The sequence below is a fragment of the Colobus angolensis genome, unplaced genomic scaffold (genome assembly GCF_000951035.1).
Source record: "Colobus angolensis palliatus isolate OR3802 unplaced genomic scaffold, Cang.pa_1.0 Scaffold99, whole genome shotgun sequence".
NCBI classification, from domain to species: Eukaryota; Metazoa; Chordata; class Mammalia; order Primates; family Cercopithecidae; genus Colobus; species Colobus angolensis.
In genome coordinates, this window is record NW_012123931.1 from 2,302,970 (window position 1) to 2,320,559 (window position 17,590).

A 17,590-nucleotide genomic window follows, 5' to 3' on the forward strand; every position below is an offset into this window, starting at 1 on the left:
CAGCCTGGGCAACAAGAACCAAACTCCATCTCAAAAAAAAAAAAAAAAAGAAAAAAAATTTGGGGCAGCTATCTCCTTCCACACCCCGTGGGGAGAGGACTAGGGCTTTGTCAGTTTGCTGCTTTCATTGCTTCTCATTTCCACAGGGTGTCACTGTTAAACACTGGCGTGGTGCAGGCTGGTGCTGATGACTGTCCAGTTCTGCAAGTACAATGATGCCACACCCCTACAGAGATGCTCCATACCAGGACTCCAAAATTATAGTTCTTAGTGCCCTGATTCTGCAGTTCCCATACTCTGCCACCTCCCATTCTACCATCTGGGAGCACTGTACCAGAGCCATTTCTGCTGTCAATGTCATGGAGACAGAACTATATCCATCTCTCCCCAAGATCTCCTTCCACCCCAGGTCAGGGAGCTTTTTCTCAGAACACATAGTATTTAAATTTCAATTTAAAAATTAGCCTGTCTCTGAACAGTGAGCCTGGCTGCCTTCAATGACCCCAAGAAACTTTGCCCTGTTGAGGGGGACTGATCGAGGGATTCCCAGTTACCCATTATTCCAGAGTTGAAATCCAGATTCCAAGACAATATTTCTGGCACCTCTCACTCAAGGAAAGAGGGGAAACATTTTTAAATACAGGTTGGATTTCTAAGACAGCATCTTGCTGTATGTCAGTTCCCTGTGGGCGAGGACCGCCCCTGATTCACATCAGGGTCCCCAGAGCCCATCCAGGCCTGGCCCAGAGTTCTTTTTGGTAAGTGTTTGGAGGATGAGTAAAGAGATGGCAGGACGGCAAGAGGAGTGGCACTAGAGGCCCTTGTCCTAGTTTTTCTACTCTGGGGCCCCAAGTGTGGGGAACCCACTATGCTTTTTTTCGTTTGCTTTTGTTTTTGTTTTTGTTTTTTTGAGACAGAGTTTCGCTCTTGCTGCCCAGGCTGGAGTGCAATGGCATGATCTCAGCTCACTGCAACCTCCGCCTCCCGAGTTCAAGCAGTTCTCCTGCCACAGCCTCCAAAGTAGCTGGGATTACAGGCATGCGCCACCATGCCTGGCCAGTTTTGTATTTTTAGTAGAGACAGGGTTTCTCCATGTTGGCCAGGCTGGTCTTGAACTCCCAACCTCAGGTGATCCGCCCACCTTGGCCTCCCAAAGTGCTAGGATTATAGGCATGAGCCACCACTGCAACCACGCCTGGCTCTATGCTTTTATGAGGGAAATGATGGATTCAAAGTGCTGTCCCCCATCTTCCATTCCCCATCTCTCTTCAGGTCAGACTTGTTCTAGGCCAGGAGGAGCTGAGGCTACAGACCCCAGCAGAGACGCTGCTGAGTGACTCCATTCCCCACACTACAGTGCTGACTGTCGTAGAGGGCTGGGCCACATTGTCAGTCGATGGGCTTCTGAACGCCTCCTCTGCAGTCCCAGGAGCCCCCCTCGAGGTCCCCTATGGGCTCTTTGTTGGGGGCACTGGGAGCCTTGGCCTGCCCTACCTGAGGGGAACCAGCCGACCCCTGAGGGGTTGCCTCCATGCAGCCACCCTCAATGGCCGCAGTCTCCTCCGGCCTCTGACCCCCGACGTGCATGAGGGCTGTGCTGAAGAGTTTTCTGCTGGTGATGATGTGGCCCTGGGCTTCTCTGGACCCCACTCTCTGGCTGCCTTCCCTGCCTGGGGCACTCAGGATGAAGGAACCCTAGAGTTTACACTCACCACACAGAGCCGGCAGGCACCCTTGGCCTTCCAGGCAGGGGGCCGGCGTGGGGACTTCATCTATGTGGACATATTTGAGGGCCACCTGCGGGCCGTGGTCGAGAAGGGCCAGGGTACCGTATTGCTCCACAACAGTGTGCCTGTGGCCGACGGGCAGCCCCATGAGGTCAGTGTCCATATCAATGCTCACCAGCTGGAAGTCTCCGTGGACCAGTACCCCACGCGTACTTCAAACCGAGGAGTCCTCAGCTACCTGGAGCCACGGGGCAGTCTCCTTCTCGGGGGGCTGGATGCAGAGGCCTCTCGTCACCTCCAGGAACACCGCCTGGGCCTGACACCAGAGGCCACCAATGCCTCCCTGCTGGGCTGCATGGAAGACCTCAGTGTCAATGGCCAGAGGCGGGGGCTGCGAGAAGCCTTGCTGACACGCAACATGGTGGCTGGCTGCAGGTTGGAAGAGGAGGAGTATGAGGACGATGCCTATGGCCATTATGAAGCTTTCTCCACCCTGGCCCCCGAGGCTTGGCCTGCCATGGAGCTGCCTGAGCCATGCGTGCCTGAGCCAGGTCTGCCTCCTGTCTTTGCCAACTTCACCCAGCTGCTGACTATCAGCCCACTGGTGGTGGCCGAGGGGGGCACAGCCTGGCTTGAGTGGCGGCACGTGCAGCCCACGCTGGACCTTATGGAGGCTGAACTGCGCAAATCCCAGGTGCTATTCAGTGTGACCCAAGGGGCACGCCATGGCGAGCTCGAGCTGGACATCCCGGGAGCCCAGGCACGAAAAATGTTCACCCTCCTGGACGTGGTGAACCGCAAGGTCCGCTTCATCCACGATGGCTCTGAGGACACCTCCGACCAGCTGGTGCTGGAGGTGTCAGTGACAGCTCGGGTGCCTATGCCCTCATGCCTGCGGAGGGGCCAAACTTACCTCCTGCCCATCCAGGTCAACCCTGTCAATGACCCACCCCGCATCATCTTCCCACATGGCAGCCTCATGGTGATCCTGGAACACACACAGAAGCCGCTGGGGCCCGAGGTTTTCCAGGCCTATGACCCGGACTCTGCCTGTGAGGGCCTCACCTTCCAGTTCCTTGGAGCCCCCTCTGGCCTCCCAGTGCAGCGCCGAGACCAGCCTGGGGAGCCGGCAACTGAGTTCTCCTGCCGAGAGTTGGAGGCCGGCAGCCTAGTCTATGTCCACCGCGGTGGCCCTGCACAGGACTTGACGTTCCGGGTCAGCGATGGACTGCAGGCCAGCCCCCCGGCCACGCTGAAGGTGGTGGCCGTCCGGCCGGCCATACAGATCCACCGCAGCACAGGGCTGCACCTGGCCCAAGGCTCTGCCATGCCCATCTTGCCCGCCAACCTGTCGGTGGAGACCAATGCCGTGGGGCAGGATGTGAGCGTACTGTTCCGCGTCACCGGAGCCCTGCAGTTCGGGGAGCTGCAGAAGCAGGGGGCAGGTGGGGTGGAGGGTGCTGAGTGGTGGGCCACACAAGCGTTCCACCAGCGGGATGTGGAGCAGGGCCGTGTGAGGTACCTGAGCACCGACCCACAGCACCGCACCGAGGACACCATGGAGAATCTAGCCCTGGAGGTGCAGGTGGGCCAGGAGATCCTGAGCAATCTGTCCTTCCCAGTGACCATCCAGAGAGCCACCGTGTGGATGCTGCGGCTGGAGCCACTGCACACTCAGAACACCCAGCAGGAGACCCTCACCACAGCCCACCTGGAGGCCACCCTGGAGGAGGCAGGCCCAAGCCCCCCAACCTTCCACTATGAGGTGGTTCAGGCTCCCAGGAAAGGCAACCTTCAACTACAGGGCACGAGGCTGTCAGACGGTCAGGGCTTCACCCAGGATGACATACAGGCTGGCCGGGTGACCTATGGGGCCACGGCACGTGCCTCGGAGGCAGTCGAGGACACCTTCCGTTTCCGTGTCACAGCTCCGCCATATTTCTCCCCGCTCTATACCTTCCCCATCCACATTGGTGGTGACCCAGATGCGCCCGTCCTCACCAATGTCCTCCTCGTAGTGCCTGAGGGTGGTGAGGGGGTCCTCTCTGCTGACCACCTCTTTGTCAAGAGTCTCAATAGTGCCAGCTACCTCTATGAGGTCATGGAGCGGCCCCGCCATGGGAGGTTGGCTTGGCGTGGGACACAGGACAAGACCACTATGGTGACATCCTTCACCAATGAAGACCTGTTGCGTGGCCGGCTGGTCTACCAGCATGATGACTCCGAGACCACAGAAGATGATATCCCATTTGTTGCTACCCGCCAGGGTGAGAGCAGTGGTGACATGGCTTGGGAGGAGGTACGGGGTGTCTTCCGGGTGGCCATCCAACCCGTGAATGACCACGCCCCTGTGCAGACCATCAGCCGCGTCTTCCATGTGGCCCGAGGTGGGCGGAGGCTGCTGACTACAGACGACGTGGCCTTCAGCGATGCTGACTCCGGCTTTGCTGACGCCCAGCTGGTGCTGACCCGCAAGGACCTCCTCTTTGGCAGTATCGTGGCCGTGGATGAGCCCACGCGGCCCATCTACCGCTTCACCCAGGAGGACCTCAGAAAGAGGCGAGTCCTGTTTGTGCACTCAGGGGCAGACCGTGGCTGGATCCAGCTGCAGGTGTCTGATGGGCAACACCAGGCCACTGCGCTGCTGGAGGTGCAGGCCTCGGAGCCCTACCTCCGTGTGGCCAACGGCTCCAGACTTGTGGTCCCTCAAGGAGGCCAGGGCACCATCGACACAGCCGTGTTCCACCTGGACACCAACCTCGACATCCGCAGTGGGGATGAGGTCCACTACCACGTCACAGCCGGCCCTCGCTGGGGACAGGTACTCCGGGCCGGTCAGCCAGCCACAGCCTTCTCCCAGCAGGACCTGCTGGATGGGGCCGTTCTCTATAACCACAATGGCAGCCTCAGCCCCCGCGACACCCTGGCCTTCTCCGTGGAAGCAGGGCCAGTGCACACGGATGCCACCCTACAAGTGACCGTTGCCCTAGAGGGCCCACTGGCCCCACTGAAGCTGGTCCGGCACAAGAAGATCTACGTCTTCCAGGGAGAGGCAGCTGAGATCAGAAGGGACCAGCTGGAGGTGAGGAGCTGGAGGTGATGAGCAGGAGTGTGGGCCAGGTAGAGGACCTGCCGCCCAGCCTCCATGCCAGAGTGTCACAAGTACACATGTGACTTGGGCTGTGGCTGTGGTGGCCCCAGGCTACATGTGTGCACGTGCCTCGGATGTGTTTCTGTATCTGTTGTGTTTCTAAATTTCTGGGGAGCTTGCTGTACACCCATCCTCCTGGGAGTTGTGTGTGCCTCCAGAGGTCATGTCCTCTCGTGTCCATGGTGTGGCTGAGCGTGCAGATTCCTGGGCCCCACCCAGCCCTACAGAATCTCTGAAGTGGAGCCCGAGATTCTGCATTGCAGTCAGTTCCCTGGGAGGGCATCACGGGCCCTGAGCTTTGGGGATTGCTGACCGTGGAGACAGGCGGCTGCTCTTCAGATCCGCGTGTCCCCTCCTACACTGCTCATTTCGGAGACCCTTCTGGTCTGCATATCTGGAGCTTGGGGCCCACAGCAAACCAGCAGATCTGGTGTCAGAAAGGCCTCGAGGAAGGAGGCAGCGTTTGGGCCGGGCTCTGAAGAGCACAGGCCATCAGGAGCAGAGAATGGGGAGTGGTATTCCAGGCAGAAGGAACATTCGGGCAAAGGCATAGAACAGGAATGTGAGTTTGGGGGTGGTTTAGTCTCTCGTGGCTGACCCATCAGGTGAGGGAGCCCATGTGGCCTTTGGGGCGTGAGCTCTGTAGGGCCTGGGCTGAAGGCGGCTGTGCCTCCAGGACGGGTGGGGTGAGGCGCCCTCTGATGGTCCTGAGTGGTAATAGCAGGGGTTGGGGAGGACGCTGCCTGCAAACTAGCCACAGGCCTGAACAGATCCTGAGCAGGGGCCGTGTGTGTGTGTGTGTGTGTGTGTGTGTGTGTGTGTGTGTGTGTGTGTGTGTGACACACGCGCATATGTACATGTGTGGCTGCATCAGCGTATGATGAACTTGTGTGTCTGTGTCACTGAGTCTGGGGATATGTGATTATGCACCTCCCCGGGGGAGTGCATCTCAAGCTGTGTGACTGACCCCCTGTAACCATGTGTGGGATGGGTACTGACATGTGACCAGCAGCCAGAGCAACCCAATGAAACCCCATCTCTACACAAAAAATTTAAAATTAGCTGGGCATGGTGGCACGTGCCTGTGGTCACAGCTACTTGGGAGGCTGAGGTGGGAGGATCCCTTGAGCCTGGGAGGTTGGGGCTGCAGAGAGCCGTGATTGCACCACTGCACTCCATCCAGCCTGGGTGACAGAGTGAGACTGTCAAAAAACAAAAAATGTGACCAGCTGCATGCCTGGCTGCTGTGTGTGTGAACCCACATGTGTGTTTGTGTGTCTAAATGAGCAGTGGTATCTGGAGGAATAAGTGAGGCAAGATCAAGCCTGTTCTGGCTGCTTAGGGCCACAGTGGACCCCTGTGAGACCCCCTCTGTGGCCCCCTGTGAGTCCTTGTGACCTCTGTTAACCAGGCATCCCAGGAGGCAGTGCCACCGGCAGACATCGTATTCTCAGTGAAGAAGCCACCGAGTGCTGGCTACCTGGTGATGGTGTCTCGTGGCGTCTTGGCAGATGAGCCACCCAGCCTGGACCCCGTGCAGAGCTTCTCCCAGGAGGCAGTGGATGCCGGCAGGGTCCTGTACCTGCACTCCCGCCCTGAGGCCTGGAGCGATGCCTTCTCACTGGATGTGGCCTCAGGCCTGGGTGCTCCCCTTGAGGATGTCCGCGTGGACCTGGAGGTGCTGCCCGCTGCCATCCCAGTGGAGGCGCAAAACTTCAGCGTCCCTGAGGGTGGCAGCCTCACCCTGGCCCCTCCACTGCTCCGTGTCGCCGGGCCCTACTTTCCCACTCTCCGGGGCCTCGGCCTGCAGGTGCTGGAGCCACCCCGGCATGGGGCCCTGCAGAAAGAGGATGGACCTCAAGCCAGGACCCTCAGCACCTTCTCCTGGAGAGAGGTACAGCTGTGAGAGAGGCCCAGGGGCTGCAGCCCAGCTCTGGGGGCAGAGTGGAGGGAGCCCCGGGGACTCCCAGTCTGGGGGTTATACACAGAGACGAGACGGGGAGTCACATTTCAGAAGCACCTGTGCTTTAAATACCGTATCTCTTTTCTTCCTCACAACTCCTTGGAGCCAGAACTTACGGTCCCCATTTTCCACCAATGGAAAATGAAGCCCTAAAAGAGTCAGTCTCCTCCTGCACCCAAAGGCAGGACATGAAGGGTGCTGCTGGGGCCTGACTAGCCCTGGGCCTGCCCGTAGGTGGAAGAGCAGCTGATCCGCTACGTGCACGACGGGAGCGAGACACTGACAGACAGTTTTGTCCTGATGGCTAACGCCTCCGAGATGGACCGCCAGAGCCATCCTGTGGCCTTCACTGTCACCATCCTGCCTGTCAATGACCAACCCCCTGTCCTCACTACAAACACAGGCCTGCAGGTGAGAGTATTCCTGGCACCATCCCCCATGTCTGCTTCGAGAAAGAGGCCAGCATCCCCTACTTCCTGGCACAGAGCTCCCCCTCTCTGAGCCTCAGTTTCCTCCTCTGCAAAATGGGGAAGCTGCTGCATGCCTCACGGGGTTGTTGGAAGGAGAGTTGTGAGATTTTGCTGAAACGGAACACAGGTGGGAGGTTTTGTTATTGGACGCTTGCAGGTAAGGTGGGCAGACTTCTGAGCGGCCATGGGTGGCTCTGCTGGTCCTTCTCCTGTGGCTCAGGACCAGAACTCCCGACAGAATCACTTACAAGCCCTTAAGGGCAGGCATCAGGGCAGAAGCTCTTGTTTCCCACCTTCACCCAGCAAGTGAAGGCTACAGCTTGGGTCCCCGAAGTCCTGCACGAGGCTGTTCCACGCCCAGCAGGACAGTGTAGGGGAGGCCCTGGAGAACTTCACTCAGGCAGAGGTAAGGGCCCCACTCTGCAGGTAGAAGTTGAGGCCCAGACATGGGATGGAACTTCTCCATGGTTGCAAAAGTAGTTCTGGTAGAACAGAAAGGGCGTGGCTTTACTAAGCCCACATGGCAGGGCTTTGAATGCCGGCTTCTGGGGTGCGTACTCCTGGGTCAGCAGGAGCCACTGAAGGTTCCACAAGAGGACTGACTTGGGCTGTCTCTGACATGGGGCACCTGGGGCAGGGGTTGCGGGGGAGGCCTTGGTGGTCTAGGATGTGCCCATAGAGGGCAGCCTGGTGGTGCGGAGGCCGCAGAAGAGTGGTACACAGTGCTCTGGAACCACAGGCTGGGACAGCTGTGTGGCAGCACGGCCACCAGGTGGTGCCATCTACCTGTGTTTGCTCCAGAAGCCCAGTGCTGGGGTCCGGCCCTGCAACATTATGGCCCCTCCTGCCAGGGCTGGGCCTGAGGGCTCCTTGGGGCCGGGGGAGGAAGCCCAGGAATGCCAGAAGGCTCTGTTTTCTGGGCATGTGAGTTCGACTGCAGCTCTGCCTGCAAGTAATTGACCCAGCAAGACTGGTACCAGGACCTCAGGAACAGGCGCCTGCTGTGCTTGCAAGTGGGAGACCTGAAAAAGGGTCCCCTTCACCCAACATGACGAGGGCCCGTAACTGCTCTGGAAGCACCTGGGCCCATCCCAGCGCTGATTCTGCGCTGCAGAACAGTGCCAACCAGCAGCCCCCCACTCTCCGCGCCACCCACCCCTCCCTCAGCTGGAAGGAGGGCCCGTTTCTAAAATCACCATTCCCATCTGTGCCCGGCCCTGGCCAGGCACACACGGAGGCTCTGAAAGGAGACCCCTGCCCCACCAGTGAGACAGATTAAGGAGCACTGTTGGTCAGCGTTGGGGGTTTCTGGGGCTGAGAACTTGGTGAGGGTAAGAACAGGGGCCTTCCTGGTAGGGGACACAAGCTGGCCTTGAGGGACATGCAGGACTAGGGCAGATGAAGAGCAGGGAGGCTGGGCCTGGAGGGTGACCTTCCCTGGGGCCTTCCCTGGGGTGACAGGGAAGGTGAATGTGGGGAGGGCCCTTTGTGCAGGGAAGCCAGAGCGGTGCCAGCCTCGATGCCACCTGAGGGCCTGAGCCGCAGCAGAGTTGGAACGCTGGTGGCAGCCCAGAGCTGGGGAGGAAGGGGTGGGTGAGCGTGGCAAGGCAGAACCTACACAGGCCTGTGTCCCCAGATGTGGGAGGGGGCCACTGCGCCCATCCCTGCAGAGGTTCTGAGGAGCACGGACGGCGACTCTGGGTCCGAGGATCTGGTCTATACCATCGAACAGCCCAGCAACGGGCGGGTAGTGCTGCGGGCGGCGCCGGGCACCGAAGTGCGCAGCTTCACACAGGCCCAGCTGGACGGCAGACTCGTGCTGTTCTCACACAGAGGTGGGTGCTGAGGGCCGGGCCTCAGGTTCCTGCTGCCCACGGGGTTGCCCTGAGATGGGGAGCCAGCTCGGGCCAGCTGGACCCAATGCCCCTGTCCCCAGGAACCCTGGATGGAGGCTTCCGCTTCGGCCTCTCTGATGGCGAGCACACTTCCTCCGGACACTTCTTCCGAGTGACGGCCCAGAAGCGAGTGCTCCTCTCGCTGGAGGGCAGCCGGACACTGACTGTCTGCCCAGGTGGGTATGCTGACCGTGGACATTCCTGGGTGCCAGGAGCTGGGGCAGAGCTGAGGGTGGCACGCCAGGGTCACACTGCCTCTCTGCAGCCACAGGCCTGGGCCTGGCTCCCAGTCAAAGTCTGATAGCCCCTTTTGCCTCTGGCAGGGTCCGTCCAGCCACTCAGCAGTCAGACCCTCAGAGCCAGCTCCAGCGCAGGCACCGACCCCCAGCTCCTGCTCTACCATGTGGTGCGGGGACCCCAGCTAGGCCGGCTGTTCCATGCCCAGCAGGACAGCACAGGGGAGGCCCTGGTGAACTTCACTCAGGCAGAGGTAAGGGCCCCACTTTGCAGCCATCACTCAGACACCCCCAGCCTCAGGTGGACGCGGTGCCATGGACATCACGTGGACATGGGTGCCAGCTCCAGCATCACTGGCAGCAGACGCTCCCGGTCCTGCCATGGTCCAGGCCCTGGTGTCCTGCCCCCCAGGAGCTGCCAGGCTGGCAGGGCAAGTTCATGTTCTAGAAGGAGGGAGAAGGATGCAGAAAGTCAGGGATACAGGGCCCCAGAGCAGGGCTGGAGTCTTGGGGTATAGCTTCCAGAAGGAAGCTACAGCCGGACCCGAAGGTCTGGAGAGGGGGCACCATGTGTGGGCACTAGTGGCAACCCAGTAGCTGGCGAGGGGCAGTGCTTGGTGGGGGATGGAGTTGGAGGTGAAGAAGCTACTGGGCCTGTGGGCAGAGGCGTGAGCCTGGGGCTCAGGTCAGGTGCCAGCCAGAGGCAGAGTGGATCCTAGGGGCAGATGAGCTGATGAAAGGCAGCTGAGTCGACCAAGATGGTGAAGCCATGGTTCATCCATCCTGGTGGCTTCAGAGACCACTAGGAAGAACTAGAGCTCTCAGCCATGGGTATCAGCAGACTGTCTGTGACAACTGTGCCATGGAGGCCAGCCCAGTCATCGCTTAAATGAACACCTCTTCCTGAAGGCAGGACAGGAGTTGTTCCATAGCAGGGCAGAACGGGGCAGACTCTTCCATGGGCCATCCCAGGCAGGCAGCACATGTGATGCTCCCGCCAGGAGGCTGCATGGGCATCTGGACCCATCACATGATCACAGTGAGTTCTAGGTAGGGAGCGGTCTTGTGGGGCGCAGAGCCGACTCTGTCATTCAGGAGCCATGGCACATGGTACTGCCCCAGGTACCTCCAGAGGGGTCCCCCCGCCAGCCCTCAAAAATGGCAAAGCCCACCCCAGCCCCCTGCTTGGGCAGGGACCTCCTGAGCCTGGCACTCTCCCTCCTGAGAGGCGCAGATGGTATTCAGCAAGTGCAAAGCCGAGGTTCCTGCCCAGCAAGTGGCTCAGATGGGGAGCCTTTGGGCATCTGGAAGGAGGTGGCTTTGACGGGTGGAATAAAGTTTCTTGGGCTTCTCACATCAACACCTCCCAGGCCAGGTTCTGTGTTTTCCTGGAGCCCCACTCCTGCTACGGCCCCCTCCACACAATGAGATACTCATCAGGCTGGTGTCTACAGCTGCTGCATACCCTTGGTTGCTGGGAGCCTTTGTCAAGAATGCGCAGGAATGGGGAGGGCACGGGACCCGGCCATCAGCAACCCTCGCGCACTCTATAGTCCCACGTTACTCAGAGCTTCCCCGTGCCCCAGCAATATGAAGGACTAGATTGAATGGGCACCGGGGGCCAGGCTGGCAGTGCCAGCCAGGAAAGCAGGGAAGAGGCTATGTGGGCTACCTGGCCCACTCGGGGAGGAGGGCAGGACTGGGTATTGTCTTGACAGCAGCCCTGTCCCACAACACTGAACTGGGCAGGGAAGGGGTCAGGTGTCCCCATTTTTCACATAAGGAAACAGGCTCTTGGAGGGCAGGGTAACTTTATTTAGAGCACATGGCAAGTAAGAGGCAAAACTTCTGCCTGCGAGTCCAGGATTTCCTTCACTGGAGGACACTGCTTGCTCCCCAGAGCTCAGGACCCTGTGTTTTGTCTCACTCCCACCCACAGAGCTCCTGTATCCAGGCATCAGCTCCCACTCCCACTCCTGGGGGCTCCATTTCCTTCCTGCCTACCATTCAGCCTGGACCAGAAGTTGCCACTGGCAGCTTTTTAGTCCTGGGCCAGATTTGGCCCACAGATGTGTTTATTTGGCCTGCACACAGCAGCTAATACTTTGAAGTTAATTGTCAACATATAACCTTTGGGAAATTAAACAAAAAACTTGATCCCCATTTTCTTAAAAGGCCTGTGTTCCCTCTTACAGCAAAAGCAGAGGAGCAGCCGCTTCCTTTAGAACAGGTGCTAGCCCCTATGTAGATAGCTCGGCTCTCCTTCAGACTGGGCTCAGCTGCCCTTTAGCCCAGGCTCTGCTCCCCTTAGACCAGGCCCTGCCCCCACCTCAGACTGGGCCCTGCCTCCCCTTAGCCTGGCCCTGCTCTCCCTTAGCCCAGGCCCTGCTCCCCTTACTCTGGCTCCTGCTCCCCCTTACTCCAGGTTCTGCTCCTAGAGTCTTCACAGGTTAAGACCCTGTTAAGTTTCCATGTTACTACTGTGCAAGTCCTGTTTTTCTCTGAGAAGAAAAATAGTTCCCAGTGTTTCCTAAAAGGGGAAAGTAAGGCCGGGCGTGGCGGCTCATGGCTGTAATCCCAGCACTTTGGGAGGCCAAGGCAGGTGGATCATGAGGTCAGGAGATCGAGACCATCCTGGCTAACAGGTGAAACCCCATTTCTACTAAAATACAAAAAATAAGCTGGGCGTGGTGGCACGCACCTATAGTCCCAGCTACTCGGGAGGCTGAGGCAGGGGAATTGCTTCTACCCGAGAGGTGGAGGTTGCAGTGAGCCAAGATCACACCACTACACTCCAGCCTGGCAACAGAGCAAGACTCCGTCCCAAAAAAAAAAGGGGGGTGGGGAACAAAAGATAGGCCAAAAGAACACATTTTGATTGGAGTGGGAGGAAACCTCTTTTCTTCCTGGAGTGAAGAATATTCTTTGGTGTTGAACTGCAGGCAGCCCCATAGAACAGCAGGTGTGGCTGGACTGGAGGTGAGGGGAGTTGAGGTCACGGGGTGATGTGGTCACAGCCAGGCCTTAGTGGACAGATGGGGAGACACCACACTATGTGAGCCAAAGAGCCCCATAATCTGCCCTTTCAAAAGGCTCACTCTGGCTGCTGTGTTAAGAACAAAATATAAGGGGTGGGGGACTGCAGTTGGGACACAGGAAGCTGTTACAATAATCCAGGTGAGAGAGGAGGTGGTTTGAGGGAAAGAGAGGATGCAAGGGTGGTTCCAAGGGTTTGGTCTGAGCCCTTGAAAATGGAGCTATGGTCTCTGAAGCAGGATGACTATAGGAGGTGGGGCTGATCGGGAGTGCAGCTGGGGCAGGTTGAGTTTGAGATGTCCACTAGATATCTGCAGGGGCGGCTGCAAACATGAGTCTGGGGTTCAGGGGAGAGCAGGCTAGGCTGGAGCTACAAATAAGTGGGTCTTCAGCACAGCTGGCATTTAAGGCCAGGAAACTGAACAAGGACCCATGGAGAGTGCCTGTAGACAGAAAAGAACCTGGAGACCTGACCATAAGATGTTGAGGAGAAGAGAAGGAACAGCCAGGAGAATCTGTGAGGCAGGAGGAACCCCAGACTGAAGTATCCCGGAGTCCGTGGCTCTCTTGGAGGAAGGGCTGCTTGGTGGCGCCAGTGCCGCTGAGCAGGTAACAGGAGGCTGAGAGCTGACTGCTGGATCCAACAACACAGAGGCCCCTGGTGCCTTTGGCAAAAGGAGATATGGTGATGGGGGAGCAAAATCTTGGGTAGAGAGACCCACGAATGCCTGGGGGAGAGTGTGAACTATGCTTTTTGAAGTTTTGCTGCAAAGAGAAGCAAAGGGGCAGGGGTGTTGTTGGTGGAAAATGTGAAGTCAAGAATAGTTTTTTCTGGCCAGGTGCAGTGCCTCCTGCCTGTAATCCCAGCACTTTGGGAGGCCGAGGCAAGTGGATCACTTGAGCCCAGGAGTTCAAGATCAGCCTGGGCAACACAGTGAGACCCTGTCTCAACAAACAATGAAAGAAATTAGCCGGGCGTGGTGGCACCTGCCTGCAGTCCCTGCTACTTGGGAAACTGAGGTGGGAGTATCGCTTGAGCCCTAGAGGTCGAGGCTGCAGTGAGCCATGATCATGCCACTGCGGTGTCTCAATAATGATAATAATAATAATTAAATAGCTTTAATGTAAGTGAGACAAAAGAATAGCATAATTGCATAATGAAGGGAATGATGCATCTGGGGAGAAACTGACATCATAGGAGAAAGCCAGAAGACAGGAGAAGTGGTGTCTTCAGAAGGCAAGAGGGGATAGGCTCCTGTGCACAAGAGGAAATACTCGCTTTAGAGAGCAGCACAGACAGATCATTGCATTCCCCAGAGGTCAGAGAAATTAGGCGATTTCCCCAGGGTGGCAGAGCTGGGGTTTGAGCCCAGACTCCGGCTCCAGAGCCCAGCTCTGCACTGCATTGCCTGATGTGACCCACTGAGTTAGTGAGGGAGAGAGCAGGTCACACACACAGACCTGGGCACAGCCAGGAGAGCCCAGAGTGGGGCCTGAGGAGACAGAAGTGCTCAGTGTCTGGACAACCCCGGCTGGACCTGCCTCTCATCACACGATGGTGTCTCCCCTAGATCTATGCTGGGAATATTCTGTATGAGCATGAGATGCCCACCGAGCCCTTCTGGGAGGCCCACGATACCCTAGAGCTCCAGCTGTCCTCACCACCTGCCCAGGACGTGGCTGCCACCCTTGCTGTGGCTGTGTCTTTTGAGGCTGCCTGTCCCCAGCGCCCCAGCCACCTCTGGAAGAACAAAGGTGAACAGCATGATGACCTGGCAAGATTGTGGGGAGGGACAATGGGAAAGGCCCAGGAGGTGGGGACACAAGGCCAGGGTCAGCAGCTCCTGTCTCAGCCCCCAGAACCTGGGAAGTCACAGGGAGGGTGAGTGGGGAAGCTTTGGCATCAGAGCGGGGACATAGTCCTTGTCCTCCTGGGAACCCTGAGCCCCACCCTGGAGGACCTGGCTTGAGGGTGTGGGGGAGGCACATCCTTGCCCTGGGGCACCCCCAGCTGAGGGTCCATGGCTCTTCCCTCAGTAGGCTGGACCCTCATAGCCTGTGTCCCACCCCCAGGTCTCTGGGTCCCCGAGGGCCAGCGGGCCAAGATCACCATGGCTGCCCTGGATGCCTCCAACCTCTTGGCCAGCGTTCCATCACCCCAGCGCCTAGAGCATGATGTACTCTTCCAGGTCACGCAGTTCCCCAGCCGGGGCCAGCTATTGGTGTCTGAGGAGCCCCTCCACGCTGGGCAGCCCCACTTCCTGCAGTCCCAGCTGGCTGCAGGGCAGCTAGTGTATGCCCACGGCGGTGGGGGTACCCAACAGGATGGCTTCCGCTTTCGTGCCCACCTCCAGGGGCCAGCAGGGGCCACTGTGGCTGGACCCCAAACCTCAGAGGCTTTTGCCATCACGGTGCGGGATGTAAATGAGCGGCCCCCTCAGCCACAGGCCTCTGTCCCACTCCGGCTCACCCGAGGCTCTCGCGCCCCCATCTCCCGGGCCCAGCTGAGCGTCGTGGACCCAGACTCAGCTCCTGGGGAGATTGAGTATGAGGTCCAGCGGGCACCCCACAACGGCTTCCTCAGCCTGGTGGGTGGTGGCCCGGGGCCCGTGACCCGCTTCACGCAAGCCGACGTGGATTCGGGGCGGCTGGCCTTCGTGGCCAACGGGAGCAGCGTGGCAGGCATCTTCCAGCTGAGCATGTCTGATGGGGCCAGCCCACCGCTGCCCATGTCCCTGGCCGTGGACATCCTACCATCCGCCATCGAGGTGCAGCTGCGGGCACCCCTGGAGGTGCCCCAAGCTTTGGGGCGCTCCTCACTGAGCCAGCAGCAGCTCCGGGTGGTTTCAGATAGGGAGGAGCCAGAGGCAGCGTACCGCCTCATCCAGGGACCGAAGTACGGGCATCTCCTGGTGGGTGGGCGGCCCGCCTCGGCCTTCAGCCAACTCCAGATAGACCAGGGCGAGGTGGTCTTTGCCTTCACCAACTTCTCCTCCTCTCATGACCACTTCAGAGTCCTGGCACTGGCTAGGGGTGTCAACGCATCAGCCGTAGTGAACGTCACTGTGAGGGCTCTGCTGCATGTGTGGGCAGGTGGGCCATGGCCCCAGGGTGCTACCCTGCGCCTGGACCCCACCATCCTAGATGCTGGCGAGCTGGCCAACCGCACGGGCAGTGTGCCTCGCTTCCGCCTCCTGGAGGGACCCCGGCATGGCCGTGTGGTCCGTGTGCCCCGAGCCAGGACAGAGCCTGGGGGCAGCCAGCTGGTGGAGCAGTTCACTCAGCAGGACCTTGAGGATGGGAGGCTGGGGCTGGAGGTGGGCAGGCCAGAGGGAAGGGCCCCCAGCCCCACAGGCGACAGTCTCACTCTGGAGCTGTGGGCACAGGGCGTCCCACCTGCTGTGGCCTCCCTGGACTTTGCCACTGAGCCTTACAATGCTGCCCGGCCCTACAGCGTGGCCCTGCTCAGTGTCCCCGAGGCCACCCGGATGGAAGCAGGGAAGCCAGAGAGCAGCACCCCCACAGGCGAGCCAGGCCCCGTGGCATCTAGCCCTGTGCCTGCTGTGGCCAAGGGAGGCTTCCTGGGCTTCCTTGAAGCCAACATGTTCAGTGTCATCATCCCCGTGTGCCTGGTCCTTCTGCTCCTGGCGCTCATCTTGCCCCTGCTCTTCTACCTCCGCAAACGCAACAAGACGGGCAAGCATGACGTCCAGGTCCTGACTGCCAAGCCCCGCAACGGTCTGGCTGGTGACACCGAGACCTTTCGCAAGGTGGAGCCAGGCCAGGCCATCCCGCTCACAGCTGTGCCTGGCCAGGGGCCCCCTCCAGGAGGCCAGCCTGACCCAGAGCTGCTGCAGTTCTGCCGGACACCCAACCCTGCCCTTAAGAATGGCCAGTACTGGGTGTGAGGCCTGGCCTGGGCCCAGATGCTGATCGGGCCAGGGATGGGCTTGCCCATGTCCTGGGCCCCATTGCTTCCATGCCCGGGTGCTGTCTGAGTATCCCCAGAGCAAGAGAGACCTGGAGACACCAGGGGTGGAGGGTCCTGGGAGATAGTCCCAGGGGTCCCGGACAGAGTGAATCAATCCAAGCTTGGAGAACTGCAGGGGCCAAGGTGGAGGCAGGCTTAAGTTCATTCCTGCCCTGGAGCTGGTTTAGGCTGTCAAAACCAGGGTAACCTCTCACATGGGTCATGATTCTGGGTCCTGGGACTGTGACCTTGGGTAAGTCACGCCTGACCGAGGCTGCTAAGAGGGCAAGGAGAAGAAAGTACCCTGGGGAGGGAAAGGACAGAGGAGGGTATTCCTGGCTTTTCCACTCCAACCCAGGCCACCCTTTGTCTCTGCCCCAGAGTTGAGAGAAAAACTTTCCCCCCGGTTTTTCAGGGAGATGGTATTCCCTGGAGTAGAGGGCAGGAGGAGAGAGCGCCTCCACTCTAGAAGGCATAAGCCAATAGAATAATATAATCAGGGTGCAGGGTGGGTAGGTTGCTCTGGGGATGGGTTTATTTAAGGGAGATTGCAAGGAAGCTATTTAATATGGTGCTGAGCTAGCAAGGACTGATGGAGCCCCTGGGGGTGTGGGATGGAGGAGGGTCTGCAGCCAGTTCATTCCCAGGGCCCCACCTTGATGGGGCAAGGGCTAAGCATGCATGTGTCAGCGGCTTTGGAGCAGGCTAGGCTGGGGCTCATGGAGGGTCTCAGGCCGAGGCCACTGCAGTGCCAGTGCCCCCCTGAGGACTAGGGGGCAGGCAGCTGGGGGCACTTGGCTCCATGGAGCCTGGATAAACAGTGCTTTGGAGGTTCTGGACAGCTGTGTGGTGTTTGTGTCTTACCTGTGCACTGGGCCTTTTTGTCGGCGTCGGCTTGCCTACAGAGGGCCCCTGGAGTCAGCCCTCTGGCCTGGCCTCAGCCAGTGGGATGGAGAGGGCCAGGTAGACCTCTGAACTTCCACCTCCTGGAGCCTCCCAGACCTCCTGTGCCCCCACCTGTGTGGGCAGGTGGGCCAGTCTTTGGGTGATGGGACCAAACCCCTTCAGTTTAGTAGGGAAAGGCTAGGTCCTCTACAAAGAGCTTCAAGACAAAAATTAAAATAAATGCTCCCCACCCTAGA

The 17,590-nt window shown here is 59.1% G+C and overlaps 1 protein-coding gene across 1 annotated transcript in view; it reads left to right on the top strand.

Annotated features, from left to right (window-relative positions):
* CSPG4 (chondroitin sulfate proteoglycan 4) overlaps nt 1-17,590 on the top strand; it is a 39,318-nt gene extending 21,728 nt beyond the window's left edge. Inside the window, exons 3-10 of the mRNA XM_011932868.1 lie at nt 1,273-4,809; nt 6,290-6,772; nt 7,076-7,252; nt 8,948-9,146; nt 9,248-9,382; nt 9,530-9,696; nt 14,050-14,233; nt 14,552-17,590. Coding sequence (XP_011788258.1) covers nt 1,273-4,809; nt 6,290-6,772; nt 7,076-7,252; nt 8,948-9,146; nt 9,248-9,382; nt 9,530-9,696; nt 14,050-14,233; nt 14,552-16,386 — 6,717 coding nt within the window. The 3' untranslated portion in view covers nt 16,387-17,590. The remainder of the gene's footprint in view (nt 1-1,272; nt 4,810-6,289; nt 6,773-7,075; nt 7,253-8,947; nt 9,147-9,247; nt 9,383-9,529; nt 9,697-14,049; nt 14,234-14,551) is intronic.